Source organism: Taeniopygia guttata, chromosome 2 (assembly GCF_048771995.1).
Source record: "Taeniopygia guttata chromosome 2, bTaeGut7.mat, whole genome shotgun sequence".
In the NCBI taxonomy this organism is placed as follows: Eukaryota; Metazoa; Chordata; class Aves; order Passeriformes; family Estrildidae; genus Taeniopygia; species Taeniopygia guttata.
The window spans coordinates 9,530,737-9,554,131 of record NC_133026.1 but is presented as its reverse complement, the minus strand read 5'-3'; the positions used below and the strand labels follow the sequence as shown (position 1 = coordinate 9,554,131).

General features: G+C 36.9%; 1 protein-coding gene across 2 annotated transcripts in view; it reads left to right on the top strand.

The window, feature by feature from the left end:
* Positions 1–23,395, top strand: part of PTPRN2 (protein tyrosine phosphatase receptor type N2) — a 667,249-nt gene that overhangs the window by 261,862 nt on the left and 381,992 nt on the right. For both annotated transcript variants that reach the window (XM_032747124.3, XM_072925319.1), the window contains 4 exons: positions 10,499–10,931; positions 17,415–17,669; positions 19,034–19,074; positions 20,591–20,964. In XM_032747124.3, coding sequence (XP_032603015.3) covers positions 10,499–10,931; positions 17,415–17,669; positions 19,034–19,074; positions 20,591–20,964 — 1,103 coding nt within the window. The remainder of the gene's footprint in view (positions 1–10,498; positions 10,932–17,414; positions 17,670–19,033; positions 19,075–20,590; positions 20,965–23,395) is intronic.

Here is a 23,395-nt window from a genome sequence, read left to right as displayed (position 1 = left end):
GGGTTTGCCCTTCTCAAAAATAATTTTCTTTCAAGTATATATTTACCTCTGTCACTTCATTCCTGCTGTTGGGGAGTAGGAGATATAACACTACTCTGGTTGCTTTGATACCTTACGTGCTGTGAAATGTGGCTGAATCTTGCAGAAATTTAGTGCTTCTTGACAGTCTTCCTGTATGGATTCAGGGTCCAAGCCTGACATCAGAGGTCTCTGGCCAAATGTTAAACAAAGAGAGATGAAAGATAAAGAGGTTTGAAATATTCCTTATACTCTGAAAGTGTTATTTTGTATATTCACATGATTATATTTTACAAACTTTCAGTCTTCAGTTGCCCTACTGTCTTCCACTTGTATTATCAGAATAAAACTACAGAGCTTCAAAGTTACTAAATAGACATCACACACAGAGTTATGAAGAAAGTTGTAAAATAAAGCAGCACAAAATTTAAAGCAGGTAACTCTTTTCCTATTTCCCCTCCTCAAGCAACTGTCAGCTTGAGGCTTATACAGCAGTGACAGAAACACCACCAGTAAGCTTAAATCATGTGATTGACAGAATTCCTATGGTGTCTACCATTTACTGCAAGTGCTTCTTCAGGTGATTTTTGAAGCACTTGAAGTTCATCGCTAACTTAGAATTATTTCTCAGTATACAGGCAGTATCTACTGCAGGCTGTAATCTAGCCAGCTGATAGTGACTCTGACAGTAAATAAATAGTAGCAAATCAGAAGTTTGGTGTGTCTTGGTTACAGTTGTAAAGAACATTTCACTTTAGTTCAGCTGAAAAGAGTTGTTCAGGAAATGGTCACTTGGTGGCATTTGTTACTTAAGCATTAGCTAGTGGGATTTTGTGTTTGGTTTTCTTGGTCTTCCCTACACACACTTTAAGAAAGGGCTTTATGAAAGTTTTACCATTCACAAAGTCTTTGTGAGTCTTTGTGATTCCTTTCTACCAAACCTGGATGCAGCACGGAAAATAACAAATAGCCAGGCATTTATTTTAATGAGAATTGGTTTATCTTAGCTACAGAGACTAGAAATGCGGAGGCTTCAAGTGATGTGTGAATTGTCCCTTCTCCACTCCAGCTGGAACAAACCCCTCTCATATCAAAAAACCCAAACCCCTGAAAAACCCACTGCATTGTTGACATTCCTACAGAAACTGAGGCTCAGGGTTTTGTTGGATTGGGAAGACAGCACATGGCTGGTATTGCTAAAGCTCTGAGCTGCAAAGAACTTGCTGCCTTTGCTGCTGGTGTGTACGCCTGTGTTTGAATGGTTTTGGGAGATTTCAGTTGTGCTGCTTCCATCTGACCAAGAAAAGTTTTACTTATCACAGAAAGAGAATTTATTTGAAACCTGCCCCAAATGTACTTTCTGCTGGACAGGCAGTAGGAATTAGGAAGTTGCCATCGCACTTGTGCTGCGGCTGTATTTCTTGTTGTAGGAATCTCTGTCCTATGATTTGGGTTTTGTGGCTTGAAGCAATTCATGGAGCTGCTTTTTCTCCTTCCCCCTGGCCTGGCCTCTGATGACTTCAGATGGAGCTGGTCCTACCTGCTGCTGAGGTTTTTGTCAGGCCAGTGTGCCCTTGTGGGTAGGATGGGGGGAAGAGAAAATTATGGCAGATACATTAGGGAATTTAATGAATTTTTTGTTGTTACTGTTTCTTTGTGCTTTAGTTGCATTCATTTTCATGGTAGACTTCTTCTGTAGTTATTGTGATTATAGAAATCTCCACATCTTAGGTATTCTTATAAATTTTAAAGTAAAGATTTCTGTGAAAAAAAAAACCAAAACAGAATCTTTACATCAAAGAAGGGGCTAATAAAGGCCTTTTCAAATCATGAGGGGGAAGAGAAACAGGTAAAGTGGTGGGTTAGTGCCAGAGAGTTGTGGCTCAGCAGTGCAATTGTGCTCAAAGGGGAGAAGCTGCAAGTAAAAATCATACAAATTATATAAAGCAAAAATTCATATATTTGCTGGCCTAAGAAATCAATTGTTTAAATCTTTGTAATTGATCACCAAAAGAACTAAGATATGTGGTAATTATTGAATGGAATTATTATTTATTTTAGAAAATCTGAGTGCATGAGTGCTCAAAGACATGAGTGCTTTGAGCTTATCTGCAAATAATAAGTACTGTGATTAACTAATAAGAAATTACGTAGTCATTGCACATTTTAACCTTGAGCTTTAATTCAAAAAACCAGCACCTTTATTTATCTAACACTGATTTAAATACAGGACTGAATGAAGTTCATCAGAATTTTGACAAAAAGTAAAAAATTTCTTGCAGTGTATATATTTACCTTTGTATAAAGGTAAAATGTAATATTTCATATATAAGAGATTATATATAAAAATATTATTCAGCTATACTTGAACACTTTCATAAAAATATTTCTAGAATAATTGATAAAGGAATGTCTCCTTGAAGCTACAGAATTGCCTCTCTATTGGCATAATTATGCAGTGATAGCTGAACATTTCCCAAGCGTTGGTGTATCCATTTACCTGCAGCCATTACAGAGTAGGGAAGAGTTAATGCCCCTACCTCACAGACAGATTAGACAGATTTTCTGAGGTTATGCAATAAATTTTTGGGAAAGCATAAACTAAAAGCTAAGCCACAAATCCCCTTACACAAAATTAAAAGTATTTAATCTTTCAGATCTTTCTCCTCTTCATGTGTCTTTATAGCAAAATAGAAACAATAAAGCCTCCTAAAAAAAGTCAACAAACACACATACAGAAAAAAAACCCCAAACTAACCAACGAGAAACCCCAGAAAATCCAAAAACAAACCAAAACAACCCAACAAACAAACCTCCATAAGCACTGGAGCAGAAATAATTTGACCATATAAAGATGTCTGTATTGGTGCACATCAGCCTAAATTCATTCCATGATCAATGGAGAGAAAAAGAGAGTTTTCAAGTTGTGATTCATCTGTTTTAATTTAAATATATAAAATGAGATGATGTAATTTCCGTCTTCTTGGCCATTCTGCAGGAATCTGGTGTAGATTGCAATTTTTTTTTCTGGAAGGACTGGTACCCACACATTTAAAGCTCAAGTAGAATCATGGACACAAAGCCTAGTAAAATTGCAATCATATTGTGTGTGGCATAAATACACAGTCTGGTGATCTAATGTGACTTGTGATTTATTTTTTGAACTAATAATTTAGCAAGGGAGCATTCTGGCACTAGTATCATGCTCAAGTCTTAGATCCAACCAGTACTTTTACCTACAACCCATCAGTTGTAGGTACAGGTTGTATGACAGAGTTCCAACATCTAACATAGAAATCACTATTTCCCTTATCACACAGGTATCTCAAAAGGATTAATTATTTTTTCAATTATTAGAAGATACAACTGCCATAGAAATGTGATAAATGATCTGTGTCAAGTCTGGAGTCTTATTTAAAAGGGCAGTTAATTAATTTCTAGTAATTCCCACATGAAACATAGATTGATACTTTTAAAATCTCAAATACTGACTGGATAATAAGATGTATTTATTTTTCAGATCCTTCCCTTCAAAATCAACTGTTTTTTCTTTCAAATGCCATGTGTTTGGAATTTGTTTCTGTAATTTGTCCTGTGAGTTTGCTGTTTGTCTTGCAAATATTTACTCCCTGTACTTCAGTACATTGCAATCAGTAAATAGAAGATGATGAAGCTGACACAATTTTTAAATTCCATTTTTATTTTTCTGTTATACTTTTCAAATGAGAGGGTAGAGCTCATAGAAATTTAAACTTACTTTATCTACCTCTGTGTGAGTATCTTGGTGTAGATATTTCAGGACAGTGGAGCAACAATTTCTTTATTTTTAGTGTGGGAAAAGACCTTAGCTGACCTCAAGAAGTTATCCAGCAAATGGAAGGTTATTTTCAATGGGGTTGTAAAGCAATGTTGTGGACATCAATCCTGCAAATCTCTATTCACTTGCATTTCTTAGGATAAAAGTATTTTCTATATTCATGTGTTGGAGTTATAAATATATTGAATTGATGTTAATGTACTTAACTTTTGGCAGATGAAGATCGTCATGTTTCTATGAAAATCATCTTTAGATAATGAGATAGCTCAATATACCAGCATATGCCTACAGAAAAGTGTTTAAACATCATTCACTGAAACTTTAAGTAACAGACTTATTGGCATATGAGCAAAATGTTCTCAGGAAAGGGAAGCTGATGCACCCTGGTAGATCCATCAGCACTGATCTCTGGGCTGCCCCATCACTGTGGGCTGACTGTCACTCTGGTTCCCACTGTCAGGGAGCTCCTGAATGCTGAGGTAAAGATGCCTCAAATCTTGTATCCCCATGTCCAGGCAGTGGCCAAGTGGAGCAGGTATTGCCAGGAGGCACCACAGGACACAAAGTACAGAAGAGAGAATGGTTAGAAATGGAGTTTGCTGAGAAGACGGAACAGACACGAGCCATGGTCAGACAGGTCTATTGGTCAGCCTGCTTACATGCTGACATTCCAGACTACTCCTTTTTCCTGAACATCCCATAGTATGCCTCGGACAATGACAAGTTGGCACCCAGAAGGAGTCCTGCATCTCTTAAGGAGTCCCACAACCCTGCAAATGTTAACTCTTTTCAGTCTGCAGGGTGATCCACAGAGCTTTTCCCATCAACCCTCTGGTGGGTGGCACTCCTGGACGTGATGGATGATGGCTCACTGTGATGGCCCTGGATGGAGCCAGGGCAGGGGTTCTTTGCTATTGATCAGGTTACTGGGGGTCATCCACCCTTCATTTTTCCCAGGTGTTTTATCCTTTATGTGTGGAGACAAGCCATGTATCCCAGTGTGTAAAACTGACCTTTGTTGTTTATGATGAGCCAGTCATGAATGCTGAGGAAAGACCACCCAGAACTCCTTCTACACCAAAGGAAATGTTGTTTTGACCCATAGGATAGAGATGTGTCAGAGGGAAAGAGAAAAAACAGCAGTTAGTTATGAAAACGAAAGACAGCAAGTAACATCAATTGACAATAAAAATTATCCATGAAGGAGAGTCTGTTGTAGATAGTTTAAGGGTAGTCAAGTGGATATGATCATTCCAAAGAAGATCAAGAATGGCTGGGAACATCTGAGACTTAAAGTTATTTTGTTAAGTAGTAACTTATGCAGAAAGAAGCCAGCATATTGTCCTTTCCTTTCTTCTTTTTTTTTTTTTTTGCCTTTTCTTTTTTGAAGTTGTTTTTTTTTTTTTTTTGTTTTGTTTTGTTTAAGAGTGGAAACCAAATCTCTGAAATCAATTACAGCAGTAGAGGTTATTGAGTAGAGATTATTGATTATTGAGAATCAGAGCCTGGATGGTCCTGTTGCACTGTGGTTTCATAACAAGGATTAGGAAACAAAGTTGTGAATAGCTTCAATCAAAGCAGACTCTGAAGGCCCCTTTTGTTTGATCAAGTTTTTGACACTCCAAACTACATAATGTTAATTAACAATCTCTGCCACCTTCTCTGATGTAGTTCTTAAATGGTTTCAAAGCTACTGTATTTTTCAGAAAGAAAATAGAAGATAGTTGCAGAAAATTATCAATGAAATAGTAGGTCAAGGGAGATGACTGTAGTGTTGCCTCTTGCCTTAAATCTGTGAATCTGTGGAAAGGCCATGGCCTGATGCTGTCCATCACTGCAGGAAGCATTGATTTGGCCTCATTTCAAGTTCCTGGATTCTGAATTAGTTTTAAAAATTCTTGGGGTTTGGGCATGGTATAATATTATAGTTAGTGAAAAGGTCATTAGCAGCTGGTAGAAAAGGCCTTTGCTTCATTATTGCTCAAACAATTGAAAATGCTCATTGGCTGTAGTTATTCTTTTCAGAGAAAGCTACCACTGAATTTGGTGGAGAGCATGTAAAGTCGTGTCTACAGCAGGCAGAGCTTGTGAAGGGTTTCCCCCTTTCAGCTTGAACCTGTCTGGAAGCCTGCTGAGATATCCTGACAGGACAGCACTGTGTGACCACAGCAGCTCACCAGCTGAAGGAATTAAGGCTTTGTCGTCATAGGACTTGCTGCTTCAGCTGTGATGCTCTGGGGACAGACCTGTGCTGCTTGCTCAGCCCTACCACAGGGCTTCATGCTGTCATTCACTCCATGACACCTGTTTGGTCCTCAGGTTTCATTTTTGGGTGGATTTCTGTCAATTTAAAGGTAAATTGAGCAGTACAAATTCCCAGGCTACTTTTTGATTCAGCAATCATGCAGTGCCCTTGTGCTGGTGTTTATTTTGGGGGTTCACATGACTACAGGTATCTCCCATGTGGTGAGTTTGCATGAGGCAAGTCTGTGTGAGTCACAGAGCATCCAGACTGTGTCTGCTGGTACAAAAAACTAAACTTCTTTCACTCCACACAGTGAGTTAAGATATGAGGTAATTTCATTTCTAGTAGTCTTTGGAAAATGTTATTTTATCCCCCCATAAAGATGGGCCTTCCAGTGTTTGTTGTGGTGCTATCTTCTAATTTCAGAGACCAGAATGTCAATATGTCAAATAGGCACAGTAAATTAAGAGTTGTAGGTGGAATCATGCTTCAGCCAAATTTAAGTGGTAGCAAACATGGGTTAATATCTGCAAATGCATCAAACAGAAAAACATAAATTAAATTGAGGGCAGAAGATTCCTTCATTATAAGTTTCAAAAGGATTTTTGATAGCTTTATATGCCTTCCAGATATAGTAAATGTATGTGCAAGAAAGGAAGTATTTTGTTATAAATTTGATTCCATTCTTTCTGCACATGTGCAAAACATTCAAGTCAATCTACCCTTTAGTGGATAAATTGAAGAGCATTATGTTTTATGTATCTAATCCTGCACCACTCTTTTAATTTGTATTTTTTTAATAAAATATGTTGTTCATAGACTTTTGCATAGTGTGTCTGCAGTGTAATTTAATGTGCCTTTCCGTGAATTTTCAAGACATTGCCCTAACAATTCCATCTTCAGAAAGGTTAGTGTGTGTGGATTTTTTGTGATGTGTGAATTATTGAGATAGCTTATTTGAAAGGTGATGAAGGAGAGGGAAATCCTGTGCAGATGGAGAAATAAGATTTTTTTAAAACTGAGGGGTTTATCAATTCAGAATACTTTTCAAAGGCTTTGTATCAGTGACATGAGGTAATTGAACAGTATTTTACCGATTAAAAAATGAAATGTTCCTCATAGTAACCAGGGCTTGTATACCCTTCTCAGTATAAACCATCTATATGGTAACTAGTGTATTCTTTATTCTTGTACATTTCACTTAATGTTTGTTTGGGGTGGGGTTTTCTGTTCTATTACTGGCAGTACTTCATATGGAGTCCTGTGTAATCAATCCAGAAATGTATTTTCTTTCAAAAATTTCCAGCTCTGTGTTTCCCTCCTCTTCTCCATAATGTTAGAAGGCACCAGTATGGGAATTTACATTCTTTTTGTTAACCATGGACTATGCTATTTAACTTTGACATTAATCAAACTAGCAATGTCCATGTTCAGGAGTGGATTTTGCAAAACCCACTTCCAATAAGATAATCACAGTGCTCTGCAATTCTTATTAATAACTCGAGATGTAAATTGTCTCTGGATTCTAAATTACATATTACTGATATTTTTGTTCTATATTTTCCCACAAAAATTAGATGTTTTCCCCCATACCACTTGAGCAAACACATAGTTTAGGATTGTATTTATCAGTGCTGCAATTTTACTTGGATTTCATCTTGCATATCACATGTACTTCTGGTGTTGTGTTTGAGATGGGAGCAGCAAGGAAGGGGACTTTTTGCTCCTGCAGGTGGGAGATTGCCCTACAGCTGTGAGACCCCTTTAATTAAAGTCAGAGTAAACTACATCAGAAGGGTTGCTATCTCAGTGAAGACAGCTGAGCTATCAGTGCTCTACTTTAATTAGAACTTCTAATATTTCATCCCTTACTGCCCAAAGTGTGACCTGTCAAGCTGCTGAGAGGCTGTCCCTTCCTGACAGAGGTGCAGCCCTGAGCCCAGGACTGGCACACACCTTTATCCAATTTGTGCATGATCACTTGGTGGGTTGGTGGTCTTTTCTTTGTTGATGTGCTCCTTGTCTGCAAGAACAGTAAAACACTGAACTGTTAATGCTAAACAACGCTTGGACTTGTTAAATAACTCGCCAAAAGCCAGTCCACATCTCCTAGCCCTAATCTTACACATGGTTTGTGAGTGTCCAGCAGTTTCTTCCCCTCTAACACTTACTAGCAAAGCTTAAGAGGCAAAAGAGAGAGCTGTATATGGGGCATCAATCCAAACTGGGGTGCAGTTACTGAGTTGGATTGATCAATTTATTGTTTTTCCATGACTGAATGGGGAATGTCCTCTTCCCCCTGTTGCATTTCTCCCTTTCCCAGCTCCCTGTTCTTCCTTCCCTTCAGCCCAGGAGATCATCTGGAAGGCTGCAAGGCAGAGAGAACAGGAGTGGGGAAGGCAGGTGGCAGCTTATGTAAATTCTCAGTGAACTGCTCAGGGTGTCCTGGGCTGCTCTGTGTCATCTTCTGCAGCTCCTCCTCACTCTGGAGTGAGTATCATTAGAGAGTTAATTACCCCAGGCAAAGACCCGTTCAAAAAGGAAGATAAATGCATCTGACTGGAAGGTTTTCATATTTAGGCTTTGCTATTAAGCATGTAAACAGTGTTCAGCTTGCATTTTGACAACTGGCTCCCCCTTGGAGCTGATCAGAGCAATGCCTACCCTGCAGCTGGAGCACTGAACCAGAGCTGCACTGCTGCTGTTTGATACAGTTCCCAGGGGACACTGAAATATTTCATACACAAAGCTGCTTGATCTCTAGCTCTGATTTTTTGACACTGCTTCACTGCAGCCCAATTTCTTGGCTTTCACAAAGCACATTTCTATGTTAAAGACCAACTGCAGAAATCCAAAGCCTTGCATTGGTAGGTCACAAGCCAAAGTGGCCAAAGTGCCTTTTGTCTCTGTAATAAAATTGCCTATACCATAATTCTGTTTAAATCATGATATGGAACCACGGAATGAACCTCTTCAATCATTTCTTAAGGGGAAGAAAACTCTCTTGGAAAGAAATGGGTATGAACATGTATTAACATATAAAATCCACTGGCTGTCAGCAGAAGGAATAAAATTGTTCAGATGGAGAACAAAATTATTGTCCAGAAATTAGGACCTACATAAAATCTAAAACTAATTCTTCATCTCTGGAGGAGTTTATCAATCTTACTTTTTTTTTTTACCAAGTACATTAGCAAATACATAAATAATGATTTTTCTGTCTGAATCCTTCTAATTGCCTTCCTCTGGAGTGTAGAGTGTCTTCATTCCCTCTTGTATTTTGGAGCTCCCTCTGTCCTAAATCATAGTGTCATCAGTGCAGAGGGACACCAGTGATTCACAATTTATAGCAGTGAGAGCTGACATAATTCCTGTCCTAAGGTTGCCACATTGTGATGGAGTTTGTGTGAGAGTTTAACAAGAGAGCTGAGAAGCAGGACCCATCCTGCAGCACACATGCAGGAAGGGATGTAACCTCAGCAAGTGTCCTCAGGGAATCATAAACCAAGAATCTAATTAGAATTATTGTGGATATAAGTAAACCTCTTAGTTCAAAGTTGTATTTAGCAACAACTGAAGAAAAATGATTTTTGAAATTATTTAGGAGGATGGAACTCATTTGCTACTAGATGAAAAGGCCTGCCTTCAGGTTGTGATCATAGCAAAAATGTCTCTAGGATTAAGTGATAGTATCCATGAGAAGAGGAAACTGAAAATAGAAAACTGTACTGCAAGCCCACCTTTCCACTTTTTATTCCCCAGCACTTTTTCAGTAAAAATGTGGTTTGAGCTTGATTGACATGTTTTTAACATTGTTGTTTAATTTGCTGTGGTGTTTTTCCTGAAAAAAGTAATTTAATTTAAAAACAATTTAAGCACTGTTTATACTTTTTTTCCCAGTGTCAAATGATATATTTATTAGAGATTTAATTTGGTGGAAAATATTCCATTTAAAATAGAACAAAGTATTTAGTATATGCAAAAAATTGGTTTACTTACTTGGTGTTCCTTTAAAACTGACATTTTTAATTTGACATGCTAGTTTTTGGTAAGTTATCTGAAAAATAGTTGTTTTTACAGGTTAAGTAAAAAGGGAAAAGGGAAAGTAGATTTATTAAATTTTCTTTCTCTGAATGGAAATAGTTCACACATAGTTAACACTGAGTTATGTTATTCTCTCTCTAATCTCTTGCTCTTGCTTTTTAATAATTTGATGTACTGGATGTTTGCACATGGAACTGTAGTGCCTCTTTGAAGGACACTTTACAGTCTGTGGTTTGCAGTTTACATTTGCATGGCAAGTTCCAGTTATTGTTTTCCTGGCTGGTAAAGCACGAAGGGTTCTGCCTCAAATCCCGGCACAATAATTACAAAGCAATTCTGACCCTTTCCTTTTGTCCACCTTCTGCTCTCTCTAGAGCTACATCTACAATGACCCTCTGAGGTACTACACGAGGCAGAACCCCAAGGAGCCATCACCTGCTTTGGCCCAAGCATCCAAATCCCAGCAGGAATTCCCTGAGAGTGCCCGTGGCAGGAGCCTCCGCCAGCGCCAGCCGGAGAAGGGAAGGGAGCAGCAGAGCCTGATGGCCGCGCTGCACTCCTACATCACCCAGAACCTGTCTGCACAGAGCAGTGGGAACAGCCCTCACAGCAGGACTAAAGGCTCCCAGGTGTATCCTGAGAGATGGTACTCCACACAGGTCAGTCCTTTCGATGGAACTTTTGCCAAGGGGAAAGCGGAAGATTTCCAAATGCGGAAGCTGTTCCCGCAGAGGCCAACCCCAGAGATGCTGAGTCACAAATCTGCTCCCCAGCATGAGCCAAAGGACCCTCTGAGCATTGTGGATGGTAAAGTTGATATTTACTTATTGTTGCTTACCTGAAGTTTCCCTCTTGTTTACTGAACATTTTTGAGAAAAAGAAAATAAAATTAGACATTTCATATATCTCCTAGTATTGGAATATTTATATCTACCACAACGCAGTAATAATTTTCACCATTCCAGCTACTCTTTCCCTGCAAACAGCTACCCACATTGTTCAGCCCACCTTCCATATGTGTGCAGAAATATATGGCACTTAGTAAGACATAGCATTTATGTAATTTATTATATTTTCAAAGCATTTTACAAACAACGCATAATTACGGGTATATCTTCGCTATCAAATCTGGTTTTATGCATTCATCCCACACTGTATATATAGATAATACAGAAATGCCTGGTTTTGTTCCACATCTCCTTATTTAACTAGAAATTCAAGGACCATGGGTAAAATTCAAAGTTAAGCACAGAAATTAACAGTGAGATGAATTCTGGTGTAGAACACAGAGAAGGGAAGATTCTGTGAGTTCCATGGATAGGTGAACAAGAAGGTGGGGTTGCATCTAGTTTTGTCTGGACATTCTGTAACAAAGAACCCATTTCCTGGATTTTCATCTTTTATTTGATAATGCTGTTTAACAATGATTGGATCGCAGTTTATGCTGTATGTGATAGTTCAACAAATATTTAAATTAAAATGGAGAGTAACATCCCCATGCTGTGCTGCACTTAAAGCACTGCTTTATAAGATGAGTCTTGGGGATCATGTAGACTTTACAATTCATTTTTTTGTTTCTTTAAACTAATCTATCTATCAATGTTATTACAGTGGCTCAGAATGCCTGAAAAATGAAAGAGTTGATTCCCAGCCATTGTCAAGCACTTGTATCTCTTACACTGCAGTCACCACTACCCCAATGGGTTTTGGTGATATGTAAGAGGGTTCCTTTGAATCCCTCTTTATCATACATAAAGTGTAGTGTTTTTTGATTTGTTTTGGGTGTTTTTTTTTTTTTTGTTTTGTTTTTCTTGGTTTTTTCTTTTTTTTAATATCCTCTAAAATTAGAACACACACAAACACACAGAAATGTCAGAGTTTCAACAGAGGAAAGATAAAACTTACAGTTAAAGGATGCTCAGAAGTTAAAGCATTCTTGGTATGGTGCCCAGAGATAATAGGTTTCAAGGAATGAACTATAATGTAAAATCAAATCCAGGTGGCACTGTAAGTCTCTTGCACAGGTTAGACAATTTTGTTCCTAGACTCAAAACAAACTAGGCACATGCTGGTTTCATTATCCTCCAGCTGTTCCACTTCACCTTTCCTGGTAGGAGCCAACTGGGAAAAAAATGCTTAACACTTACAGAGAATAACATGTTTCACAATTCATTGGGTTGTACTACTTTGACTTCTCATACATAATATGCCCTATAGGAACTTCTGCCATTGCATTTGCTATTAAATGTTGCATAGACAAGGTATTATGAATTGTTTGAGTAGGAAATACTGTGGTTTCCTTTGTATTTTTGAGCCCCTTAATAATCTCACAAGAAAGTGGTGAGGACAGACCCTGGCATATTCATTACTTAAAATGCTGTCCAAATGTTCATTGGAATGAAAGTGGTTTAGATTCAGATTTCCCAGAATGAACACACAACCTCTTTCTGCTGTTAACCTTTCTCCAATTTCTCTTGTGTTTATGGATTATTGTAGGCTTGTGGGTTGTTTTTCTCTTGCACTCTGTGAACTACAGAACTGTTAAAATCTGGAAGGATGGGGTGCTAAATTCTCTGATCTATCTGATAGAGGATTAGACAAAGGCACTGGACTGGGAGAACAATCCAGAAGGTACTGAGCAGATTAGTACTGAGAATTTCTGCAAGAGTGGCAGGTAAATTCTCTAACAAGGCACCCTGAGGGAGAAATACAAAACAAGGAAATGTGGAGTTATTTTTCTATCAGATTTAGAAGTTGTTACCACTAGGAGTAGCATGATGTGCGTGGGTACTGCCTTTGTAGTCACTGTGGAACACTGGAATTGTTAATCTCTCCTCTGCACCTGCCGTATTTAGCATTTGGCTCAGTTTTGTGTGGTTTGTTCTAGTCTACTGATTTTTTTACGTGTTAAATATTACAGAATACGTCTCTCTGTTCCTTTGAAAAGGTCACAGAATTAGTAATTCAGATGTCTTTAAAAAATAGCAAACTTCCATGTTTATGGAACAAAAATACTTTTTTTTTTTTACATCCTCTCTCTGGCAAAGCTGGGATCACCATTCCATATGGTGCTCAGCTGCTGAGGCAGATAACATGTGGTCAGAAGGGTGATGGGGTTGAAGAACACAGACCACACTTTCGAATTTCTAACAAAGTCACTGCTCCCATACCATGTGGTCGTCAGGCAAGCTGGCTTTGACTCTTGTGCCAGCAGAATATGAGGCATCATTTATATGCTATACAATAAAAGGCTGTTTTCCCTGTATGAGGTGCTATTGTTCCCACTAGGGCATTCTTCTGGTGGAGCTTATATGAAAAATTACATCTTCTAGGACATACATGCTTTTACTGCCATTATAGTTCCAGGGTAACTATAAAAGGCAGTTTGCATTCATCAGCTGGAAAGCTGGAGCTAAGGGAGAAATCTGGTTTGCAGTTTGCAAGCCCTGTGAAACATGACTGAGCATTGCTGAGTCTACTTAGAAGGGAGTCAGTGGGAGACTATAAAAGCTGTGCACAGGTAAATGCATGTTTAAATACATGTGCTGCTTAAGTGCTGTGCCATTGCAGTATCCATCTGCTTTTTGGTCTTTCTCCAACAATATTTTCTGATTTTAATAAATACATCATATTACCCAAAGGTGCTTGCAAACAGATGCAATGATATTTATCTGTTTATCAGTGTTATCCAGTAATTTACAAATTACTGCAAACATGGACAAGTGCCATAACAAGAAGTGTAAATATCCATATTTACCATGGGCAAGGATTAATATCATATCAGTAGGCACATGAAGTTAGCAAGACTCTTTATGAAGACCTGCATTTCACCAGGCTGTTACAGACACTTTGGTGACTGACCCTCCTGAGGTACTAAAAACATGATGGTCCTCAGACTTATTGGCTTTGGTTATTACCTTTGGTCCTTGGTATTTTAAGTCACATTGTAGTTGTTCAGTAAAAGTAGATATAATGCTAAAGTTTTACTCATATCAATGCAGCATTTAGGAGTCTGTTTGATGAACTGTGCCCAGGTGGCAATAACCAGGGCAGGAATGCCAGTAATATATAATATGATATATGACAAAATATAATTATAATATATAATATTATATACTATTATATTATAATTATGTAATTATCTATCACTATATCATATATAATATAGTTATTATTTTATATTGTTGTAATATAAGAATAATTTATAATATATTATATATTATAACATATATATTCAATATATAATATTATATTATAATATTTAGGTTTTAGTGAACCAGAAGAACCTCCACTGAGCCTGTCAATATTATCTGGAATAGGCCCTGAGGCAATTTTTTTTTGTGTGTTATTCCTTGCCCTGTTCCCCCATTACCATTTGTTTGAGATTAAGACTGCTTTTTTGTTGACAATGGATATTAAAGATTAATCTGAAGATGGAATGGAGAGATAAGACTGGGCTAAGAATATAAGTAAAGAGAAAAAGTTAGTTTGGAAAAAATGGAATGGAAATGACAAGGCTACATTGCCTGCATGTTGTTGAGTAGCTGAGTAGCTCAGTAGTTGGTCTTGACAGCTGGCTGTGAATCAAATGAAATAAACAAAAATCTAGTTGTGTTACATTAATATAACTCTTTTAATTATATATGTTCGGAATTATAATTGTCTTTTAAGATTTGTCTTCAAATGATGTTTTATTTGTAAAGTTTTGGTTTTGATTTGGATCTGACATATATTCTGTCTTTTCATTGCTGACTTTATTAGCTCTGCTTTAATAATTTAGGCTTTTCCGTCAAGATATTGTCCAATAGTTCTATAAAAGATAAGATCAGAAATGATACCTAAGCAGACACAAGGCTCCTGTGGTAATGCAACAGTACTATTTTCTTCCTACAGCTTAGTTTTCTGCATTGCTGCTCTGTCTAACACCTCCACCTCTCTGCCAGGTAGCTCTTGTGCTTCTTGAAAAAGTGTCTTGAACTCAGGTTGATCAAGTCTATTAAAAAATTTTGTTGCAGTTTAATTTGCTCTTGAAAATTGCCTTTCTAAACTAAAGCATTGATCACAATGTGTTTACTGTATTATTAAATTAGTGACAGGGGATGGGTACAATAAAATGAAAGGAAATTTTTCAGTGTTTTCTCTGAAGTGTTGCTAAGCTTCCATCAAACTTCAGTGTTAATTTTGCTGCTGCCACATATCTTGGCCCAGAGAGTTTGGCACAGACTGAGTTTACATCTTTGATTCGCATTTCTGAACACTTGCTTTCCTGTACAAAGCTCTCTGCTATTGCAGTATGGTACCAAAATCTTTGTCAGCTGTCAATTTGAAGTTACATCACACATATAACCTATCTTTTTTATTGATAATCACAATTAAGTGTGCCTATAACTATGCTTTTTAAAGGAAATTTTAAAAGTTCACATTTTACAAGATTAGCTTGTATTTTATATTACTGAATTTTATAATTAAAGAAGTAGAATTTTGTAATAACATCATAGTGGATTATTGGAAAGATATTTCCTTTTTTACCTGGAAAAGAAAGTACATCAAAGAAACACCTTCCCCATATGTCAACACCCTTTCAGACTCACAGTAAATCTATTATTTAAGCTGTTTAGACTCTTTTGCCTTTTATGGACTAATTAGTTAAGGAAAAATGGCATTATTTTGTTTGGTGAATTTTGGGTCAGGTCAGGGGAAATTAGTCTTTGTTTTGAGAAGGAATTGGAAATCTGATGGTGAGATGCTGATGGTGAGCTCTTCAATTAAACTGAAGGGTCCAAAAAATGACAGATGTGTCCAAGGACTTGGCCTTTTATGCCCAATGAAAAATAGTTCTTGATGCTTGTCACCCTGCAAAATCACAGAATTTCCACTGCCTCTTCCCTGAAGCAGAAATCTGTTAACTACTTCAACTTCTTTTCTAGTCTCTATGTACTTCTTCCTCCTTTGTTGTGAGTAAAAAGAAAAATCCTTATTTTTAGCCCTTCTTATGCCATTTGTTTTCCCCTGTTTTGCTACTTTTAAATTCACTTTTATGTGAGCCTGAAAGCTGACAGCATGATCCCAAAGTGTTGCTCACAGATGATGATGTCCAACCACTGGGCCTAATATAGATAGTGTTAATACTGAGAAAAAAGGTTGGATGGCACCTTCAGACTGCTTCTATGTAAACTCATACGTTCAACAGAGATTTAAAAGCAGCCCTTAATTTCCTCTTCCTACACAATACTATGTGAAAGAGTTTTCTTGCTTGCATGTGCATGCATAAATATGTGAAATTTCTTCTCAAAATGAATAATCAGAACAGAGGCATGGTTGAAAATGGTTTTGGTGTGCTACAGTAAGCACTTTTATTGTTCCACACTCCATGGGACGTTAGGCTGAGTTTTGCAGATCTCTACAGACTGATAGTGGAGATGCAATTGCAGTCAGAAAAGTGCCTTCCCTGGGGAGATGTTATGCTTCATCTTCTGACTCATCTTTAATATCCATTGTCCTTGAATTTCCTTATCCTCAAAACTTTTATCACATCAAAGTTGTTTTGCTGTTTGGTTTTGTTGTTTTTTTCTCAATGTGACTGGTAAAACATTCATAGCTGGCCCACCAAAACAAGTTCTATATATCTCTCTATATCATCTATATCTATATCTATCTATATACGTAAATTTATATTTGAAAAAAATATATATGTTCCAAGAGAAATTAATACTATTTAGAAATTTTGTCCATTACATATCCATGTATATAATGGACATATATTTATATCCCCTTCTAATCGATGAGGAGCTTTTTGATTAAAGACAAAATATCTGACTCATTTTTTTCCCAGAACTCTGTATAATTACTTATCTTGTGAAAGCAAATCACCAAAGAAAACTGATCTCCAGGAAACACTAATGTTGTTTGTACTGTTTTGCAGCTTAAAACAAAAAAGAAATTAGGCTACTTTAACACTTGCTTTCAGTATTTTGAGTCAATTTAGGCTAGGAAAGAATGTTCTTCATGTAAAGAAAAAGTGATCATTTCATGCCCTGTCTCTAGGAGAACTTGCTGGGCTACAACAGCATACATCCCCCTTTCCTGGCACAGATTCACCTCATCATAAACTTTAACATCCAGTAGGAATACCGTGTTTTCTGTAAGGAATGCAACATGAATTGAGTTCACCTTCCTTTAAAAAGCAGATACTCTCCACGAAGGGAAAGCTATCTAAATTTTTTAGGAAAAATATAAGCACATGTGTTTCATGTATGCAGCTAAATGTGCTTATGTTGTTTTCTGATCTAGAGACACTGATTAAAAATGTATTGAAGGACCTAGAGAAACACCAAGTGAATGTGGAGAATCTCAGCTCGGCAGAACTGGATGAAATTGCTGATACCATTGCCACTGCAATCCAAAGTGTTGACATTCAGGAAGAAACAGAAAAAAGTGCTGGAAAAACTAAAGAAGACAAAACAGAAGCACAAATGAAGAAAGGAGATTCTCAAGGAAGGGGAGAGCTTCAGACTGGATTAATGGAAAACAGTGTTAATATACCAGGTATTTATTTTAGAAGTACGGCAAAAGACAGCTACCCTGATTTTCCTTTCTTGCTTCACCTTAGTGCTAGACTTCTAAAAATCAATTTTAAAGAAGTGTGAGGGAAAGTTTCTGTATTTCCCAAATGGCTGTGGAATTTTAGATTGTTTTTTCTTTTTACAGGAGGTTCTTCATTTACCAAAAATAAATAAAAAAAAAAATCTGTTTATGAACACTTGGTCTTCAAGCTTCACAAACAAGATAAATCTACACACTCAATTATATTGAAATAAGAATTGCTTTTGGTCTGATTTCCACTTTGCTGTGTGGTCTAATTTCCTATTCTTGAAAATGAGATGTTTAAGCAAAATTATAATGGAAATTATTATATTACAAGATGTATTTCAAAATATGCAGAGAAAAAAGGTATGTTTTACAGATAATCATTTTTTAACATGCCACAGCTACTTGCAGAAAAAAATTTGTGACAAGTTACAGGTACAAACCCACTCATTCCCTTTCTTTCTTTGGGAATAAGCAGAGTTATTATGGTTATTTGTTTGTGTCTGCACACATATTTTCCTGGTGATGCAGATTCAGGAGCCACAGTAATTACCATTAATGAGTGAATACCACAGTGGAGCATAAGTTACTGCTCATCCTTTTTCTATTTTAGGAATGCTGTAATATCTAGTATGCCAGAAAAGTGTACTGGTCATAAAAAATGATTTTAACTGTTTTCATGGTGGTATACTGAAATCCTTACTAGCTAGGGATATTCTGGTTATTCTGATTTGTTGTAGATTAAAAGGAGCCAACTTGAGGATTTATCTTGAGTCATGCTGAGAAAGATGAATGACATTCAGTTCATAAAGCAAAAAGCCAGTATTATTTGACTGAGGTTAAGGAACTGACTGAATATTATCACTGTAGTTAAACTGTAACATAATTTTGGTGAATGATATTTTTTGAAATACTTCATTTTCTTCCACCAAAATAGATATAAGGGAAGTACATGTTTCCTTTTCCTTTACCATAAATGTCCATCCAGCAAGCAAGAGACATTTTATTCTGTTTTGGTTTTTTTTTCTCAGATATTGGTAAACTCATATGATGATTTGACACTTAATTAGCAAAATAACACTATTACATTGGCTCTTGAAGTATGCTGTCTATTGATCTCACATTAATTTGCTATCAAAGTGGTGTTAGAATAACAATAACAAATTATACAGTGCTCCTTACTCTGCCTTTTCATCTTTGATGTCTCAATGTTTAAATCACATAAAAAGACCACTGCTAAAAAGCACCCTATGAGAAGTCTTTGTTTTGTATATGATGTTTGCCCTTCATAACTATATATTTGTGCTTTTTATATCCTACAGATAATGCCATTCATGAAGCCAGTGTGAGAAGTAATAAAGAGGTAGAGTACCAGTATTTTAACAAAAAAAGTGTTCCATCTCAGAATATCTGTGTGCAGTGAAAGACAAACTCACACTTCTGAAATATAAGACTTGCTCTACATTTTTTGTGCTATGATTCAATAACACACATGTTGTTTTAATGCACTGAAATATTAAATGAGCACTTATTTAAACCATAACCAAAATGGGTTTTGATGTTCAAAAATCAAAATCAAGTCCTTTTTCTCCCTTTCTCTAATTTTTAAATAGACAGAATTTATAACAGATTCACAAAGTTCAGACAAATTCAGGCTTTTCCTCAAATCAGTAGATTTTGAGCATTGAGGTGTTCTTGAAAATGCTTTTCCCCCCATCCTTTGGCTTTTAGTCCCGGGGAACATCAGGTGTTTCAAAAGCTCTAGGCATTACATCTAGACCCTAGCTAGTAACATCAAAATTAGCATTTTAATCCAAATTACTTTTACAATATTCCTCCTGAGCTTTGAATCATATCCTATGGACTGCTGTCCAATATTTAGCCATTTTTGAAGTATATTCATCTTTCTTTTTCTCCATTTCATGGAGCATAAAAATTTCAAAGAAATATTTTTTAAAAATGTGTGAAACTTCTCCTACTAGGTACTCTATGAAAAGCTAATACTGCAAGACTCATAAATGGGCAAATCCTCTTGTGTTCACAGTAAAATCTCTTTGGTCCTTCTACCAAACAAGGGAAGCACACATAGAGTGGCAGGAGCTTTAAACACCCACATGAAAATTCATCAAGGGATGAAGTGCTGTAGTCACAACAGACTTACAGAATCTGGATCTCATGTATAAATTTCTTAGTGACAGTTTGAGAAGGGAATGTTTGAATACAATTTCTTGTGACACAGAGTACAAAGTGCCCGTTAGCCATAATTTCCTCCCAAATGCTTGGCTGCAATAAAGTTATGTAATGAAGCTAACTAATGAATTTTTTGAGGCACCTGTTTTGACTTTGGTTCATTTGCTTATTGTTGATTTATTAGACAGATTTTGGTTTTTTATGATCATATGTTGAGATTGTTGGATCATTCACACACAGTTTGTCACCATTTCTAGAGATAAAGAAGTAAACCAGAATTGGTCAGATAATATCTGTTCCTTTTCTGGTATTATAACTTGTGAGACCCAAGAGGTATGAAAGTTTCTAGGCCCAGCCCAGGAATATTGATGGACATTTCTATGTTTTCTCCTTTTCATTAACTTATGTGATAACAAAGTTTAATTTCTGTCAGTACTTAAACACACAGACACATGGAAACTACTAGAAAAACGATAGTGGCATAATTTAATGCTCTTTTATTATTACTGAATAAACAGCATGTTCTTAACATAGTCTAGCAGCTTATAGAAATTAAGAAAATGACCATGCAACAGTTGTATGAGTAGATTCTACCATATCAATAAGAGTTTGAAAAAATTGTATCCAGGTTTGGTGAGTATAACCTTCCTGTATTTAGTTTTAAAAATAATGTTATTCTTTTAATACAGGAGAACACTGCAAAACTAATTAGATTCTTGAATGAGAACGCATTAGCTGAAAATATTCATAAAGACCTTATTCCTGAAGAACCTACAAAGACAGAAACGAAGAAATCTGAAGAAACTGATCCTTTTTCCTCAGAAGAAACAAATGCTGGTGTGGAAAATGTAAAAAGTGAGACTTTCTCAAGGGAGCTGACAACTGCAAAGAACAGTGAATCTGACTCCAAAGACCCCGGCCAGACCAGCTACTGGATTAAGAATGCTTTAATGCAGGAAGGAGACTCCTATGAAAAGCCTCAGAAAAACACAGGACAAGGCTTACAACTTGAAGTGAAATCTTCTCAGGAGGAAGAATATGGCTATATTGTGACAGTGAAAGAGTAAGTACAGCAGGCAATTTGAATGGCATTTTTAACTGGGGAAAAGACAAAGTCATTGCACCTAGTGAAATATGAATGCACAAGAGGAAAATGCCACAGGCCTGATTTTTAATACATCTGAAACTGTTTGGAACCTGCTCAGTACTTTGATGAAAATACAAGCAAACAGTTCCATTTTTTTACAGTTGTCTTTCCTCCCTTGCAGAACACATTAAATTTATAGGTCTCTTGCTTAGACCTCTCTCTATCTTCTCATGTTCTATTGACCTTCCAGTATGTCACTAAGTGTGCTTATGGTTAGGATGAGAGCTTTAAATATTTGACTTGAAAGTAGTCTAAATATCAATGCCTGAGTCATTCTTTCAGAAAACGAAACACAATAATAAAGCACAGTAGTTTTTCTGTGGTTTTGTTTTGACCTGAAAATAACACATATAGGAATCCAAACATCAAATATGCAGCTAGTTTGGAAAGAAAGACCTAATGCTTTCAGGTCGTGCCACTAATGAATTTGACATTTAATACTACACTTTCAAAAAGGCAACTTTAGCCCCCCTAATGATACATAGTTCATTACAGGATTTGGGATTTTAGAACCATGTAGGCAACCATGTAGGCACTTTCACATCCTTTTCCCCTCTGTAGAACAATGTTATGTTTGATTAGTAATCCTGACTCCTCTTCTGTGAGAAATTGGGAATTTCTAGGATGAGCTTACAAATCACTGTCCAGTATCATAGAAAAACTGAAGCAGAAATTTCTTTAGCATGTATTGATTCTTTTGACTGTCTTAAACTTATTAATGGGATTGAAGGCAATAGAATTGTAGAGGATTCTTGGTTTTACTATACTGTGTTGCATTGAAATGCATGTGGCTGAACATTAGAAACAGACCAGAAACTGGTGGAATACCCTTTAACTGCACCTCTTCATTCCTGCCTAGGGATGTTATGTAAAGCAGTAGAAGACAGTTTTTCCCCAGCTCAGCACTACTTCCCTATTTCCACCATCTCTTTTAACTCATATCAGTCTGGAAGACTCCTTTATTCCAAAGAGTATCATAATGACACCATCTCCTTTGGCTATCCAGACTTATTTGGCTCATAAATGCAGTAAAGTTTAGAACTGCCAGAGCTCTGTGAAATGAAAGATGTTCTGAATTTCAGTGTTCACAACCTGGAGATTCTTCACTGTATCATCTTACCTGGTTTTCTTCCTAGCTAGTCTCCCACTGATGGCTTTTCCCTGAATTATGTCTGTTATTATTCAATGAAACTTGTTGAAGAAGGTATTTCGTCCAAAGATTCTTGGTTCTAGAGGAGTCCATATACACAAAGATAGGTTACCTTTACCATTTTTAATGGTTTTTAATGGTTGGTGGCCGGACTCAGAGAGTGGTGGGGAATGGAGTTACATCCATGGTTGTAACTCTGGATAGACACCAATGTGTTCCACAGGGCTCAGTACCGAAGGCAGTTCTGTTTAATATCTTTGTTGATGATCTGGATGAAGGGATCGAGTGTGTTCTCGGGCAGTTTTCAGGTGGAAACAAATTTAGGAAGGAGTGTTGATCTTCTGGACGGCAGGAAGGCTCTGCAGAGGGAAAAGCCCCAGTTTGCACCAGGGGATGTTCAAAATGCATGTTAGGAAAAACTTCACAGCAAGGGTTGTCAAGCTTTGAAAAAGGCTGCCCTGGGAAGTCACCATGGCTGGAGGTGTCTAAAAGGCATGTAATGTGAAACTTAGGGACACGATTTAGTGGTAGACTTGGCAGGGCTGGGTTAACAGTTAGACTCAATGGTCTTAGAAGTCTTTTCCAACCTAAATAATTCTATGATCCTATGATTCTGCTCAGTGCTATAGCTGACATTTGTGGGGAGATCTGTTCCCTATTAGCTTCTGAGGTTTTGCAAGCGCGATACAAGGAGGTATTAGCACTGCTGCACTGAACTCCATGAAATGCTTGGAAGATGCCAGCATTTAATCATGCCACAAACCAAAGATAAACATTCCCATCTAATACTTGAAGTAAAGATTTGTGATACTTTAAAAACTTGTCAAAATGGCAGTCTGATTGTCAATGGCAAGAACAGTGGGTCACTCCTGCTGTGTTTGTCAAGTGACCTTTCAAATGATTGCAGCACTGCAATCCATACCAATCCATATTATCCATCAGTGCTAAGCTTTGGAATGAATTGACAGTTTCAGTGTAGAAAATTGTCCAGCAAATCCTCCACTGTGCTGCTTCAGTACTTCATTATTCTGAGAAACCAATCAAATTGGTGATTTACTTTGTTTACTCTCTTCTCATTCAAAAAATTGCTATTCTACTGCTGGAGTATTTATGTAAGATTTTTTTATTTCTCAGTGTAATTTGAAGCTTTGAACTGTTTTATTAATTTTAACTCTAAAATTCTAAAGTAATCTTATT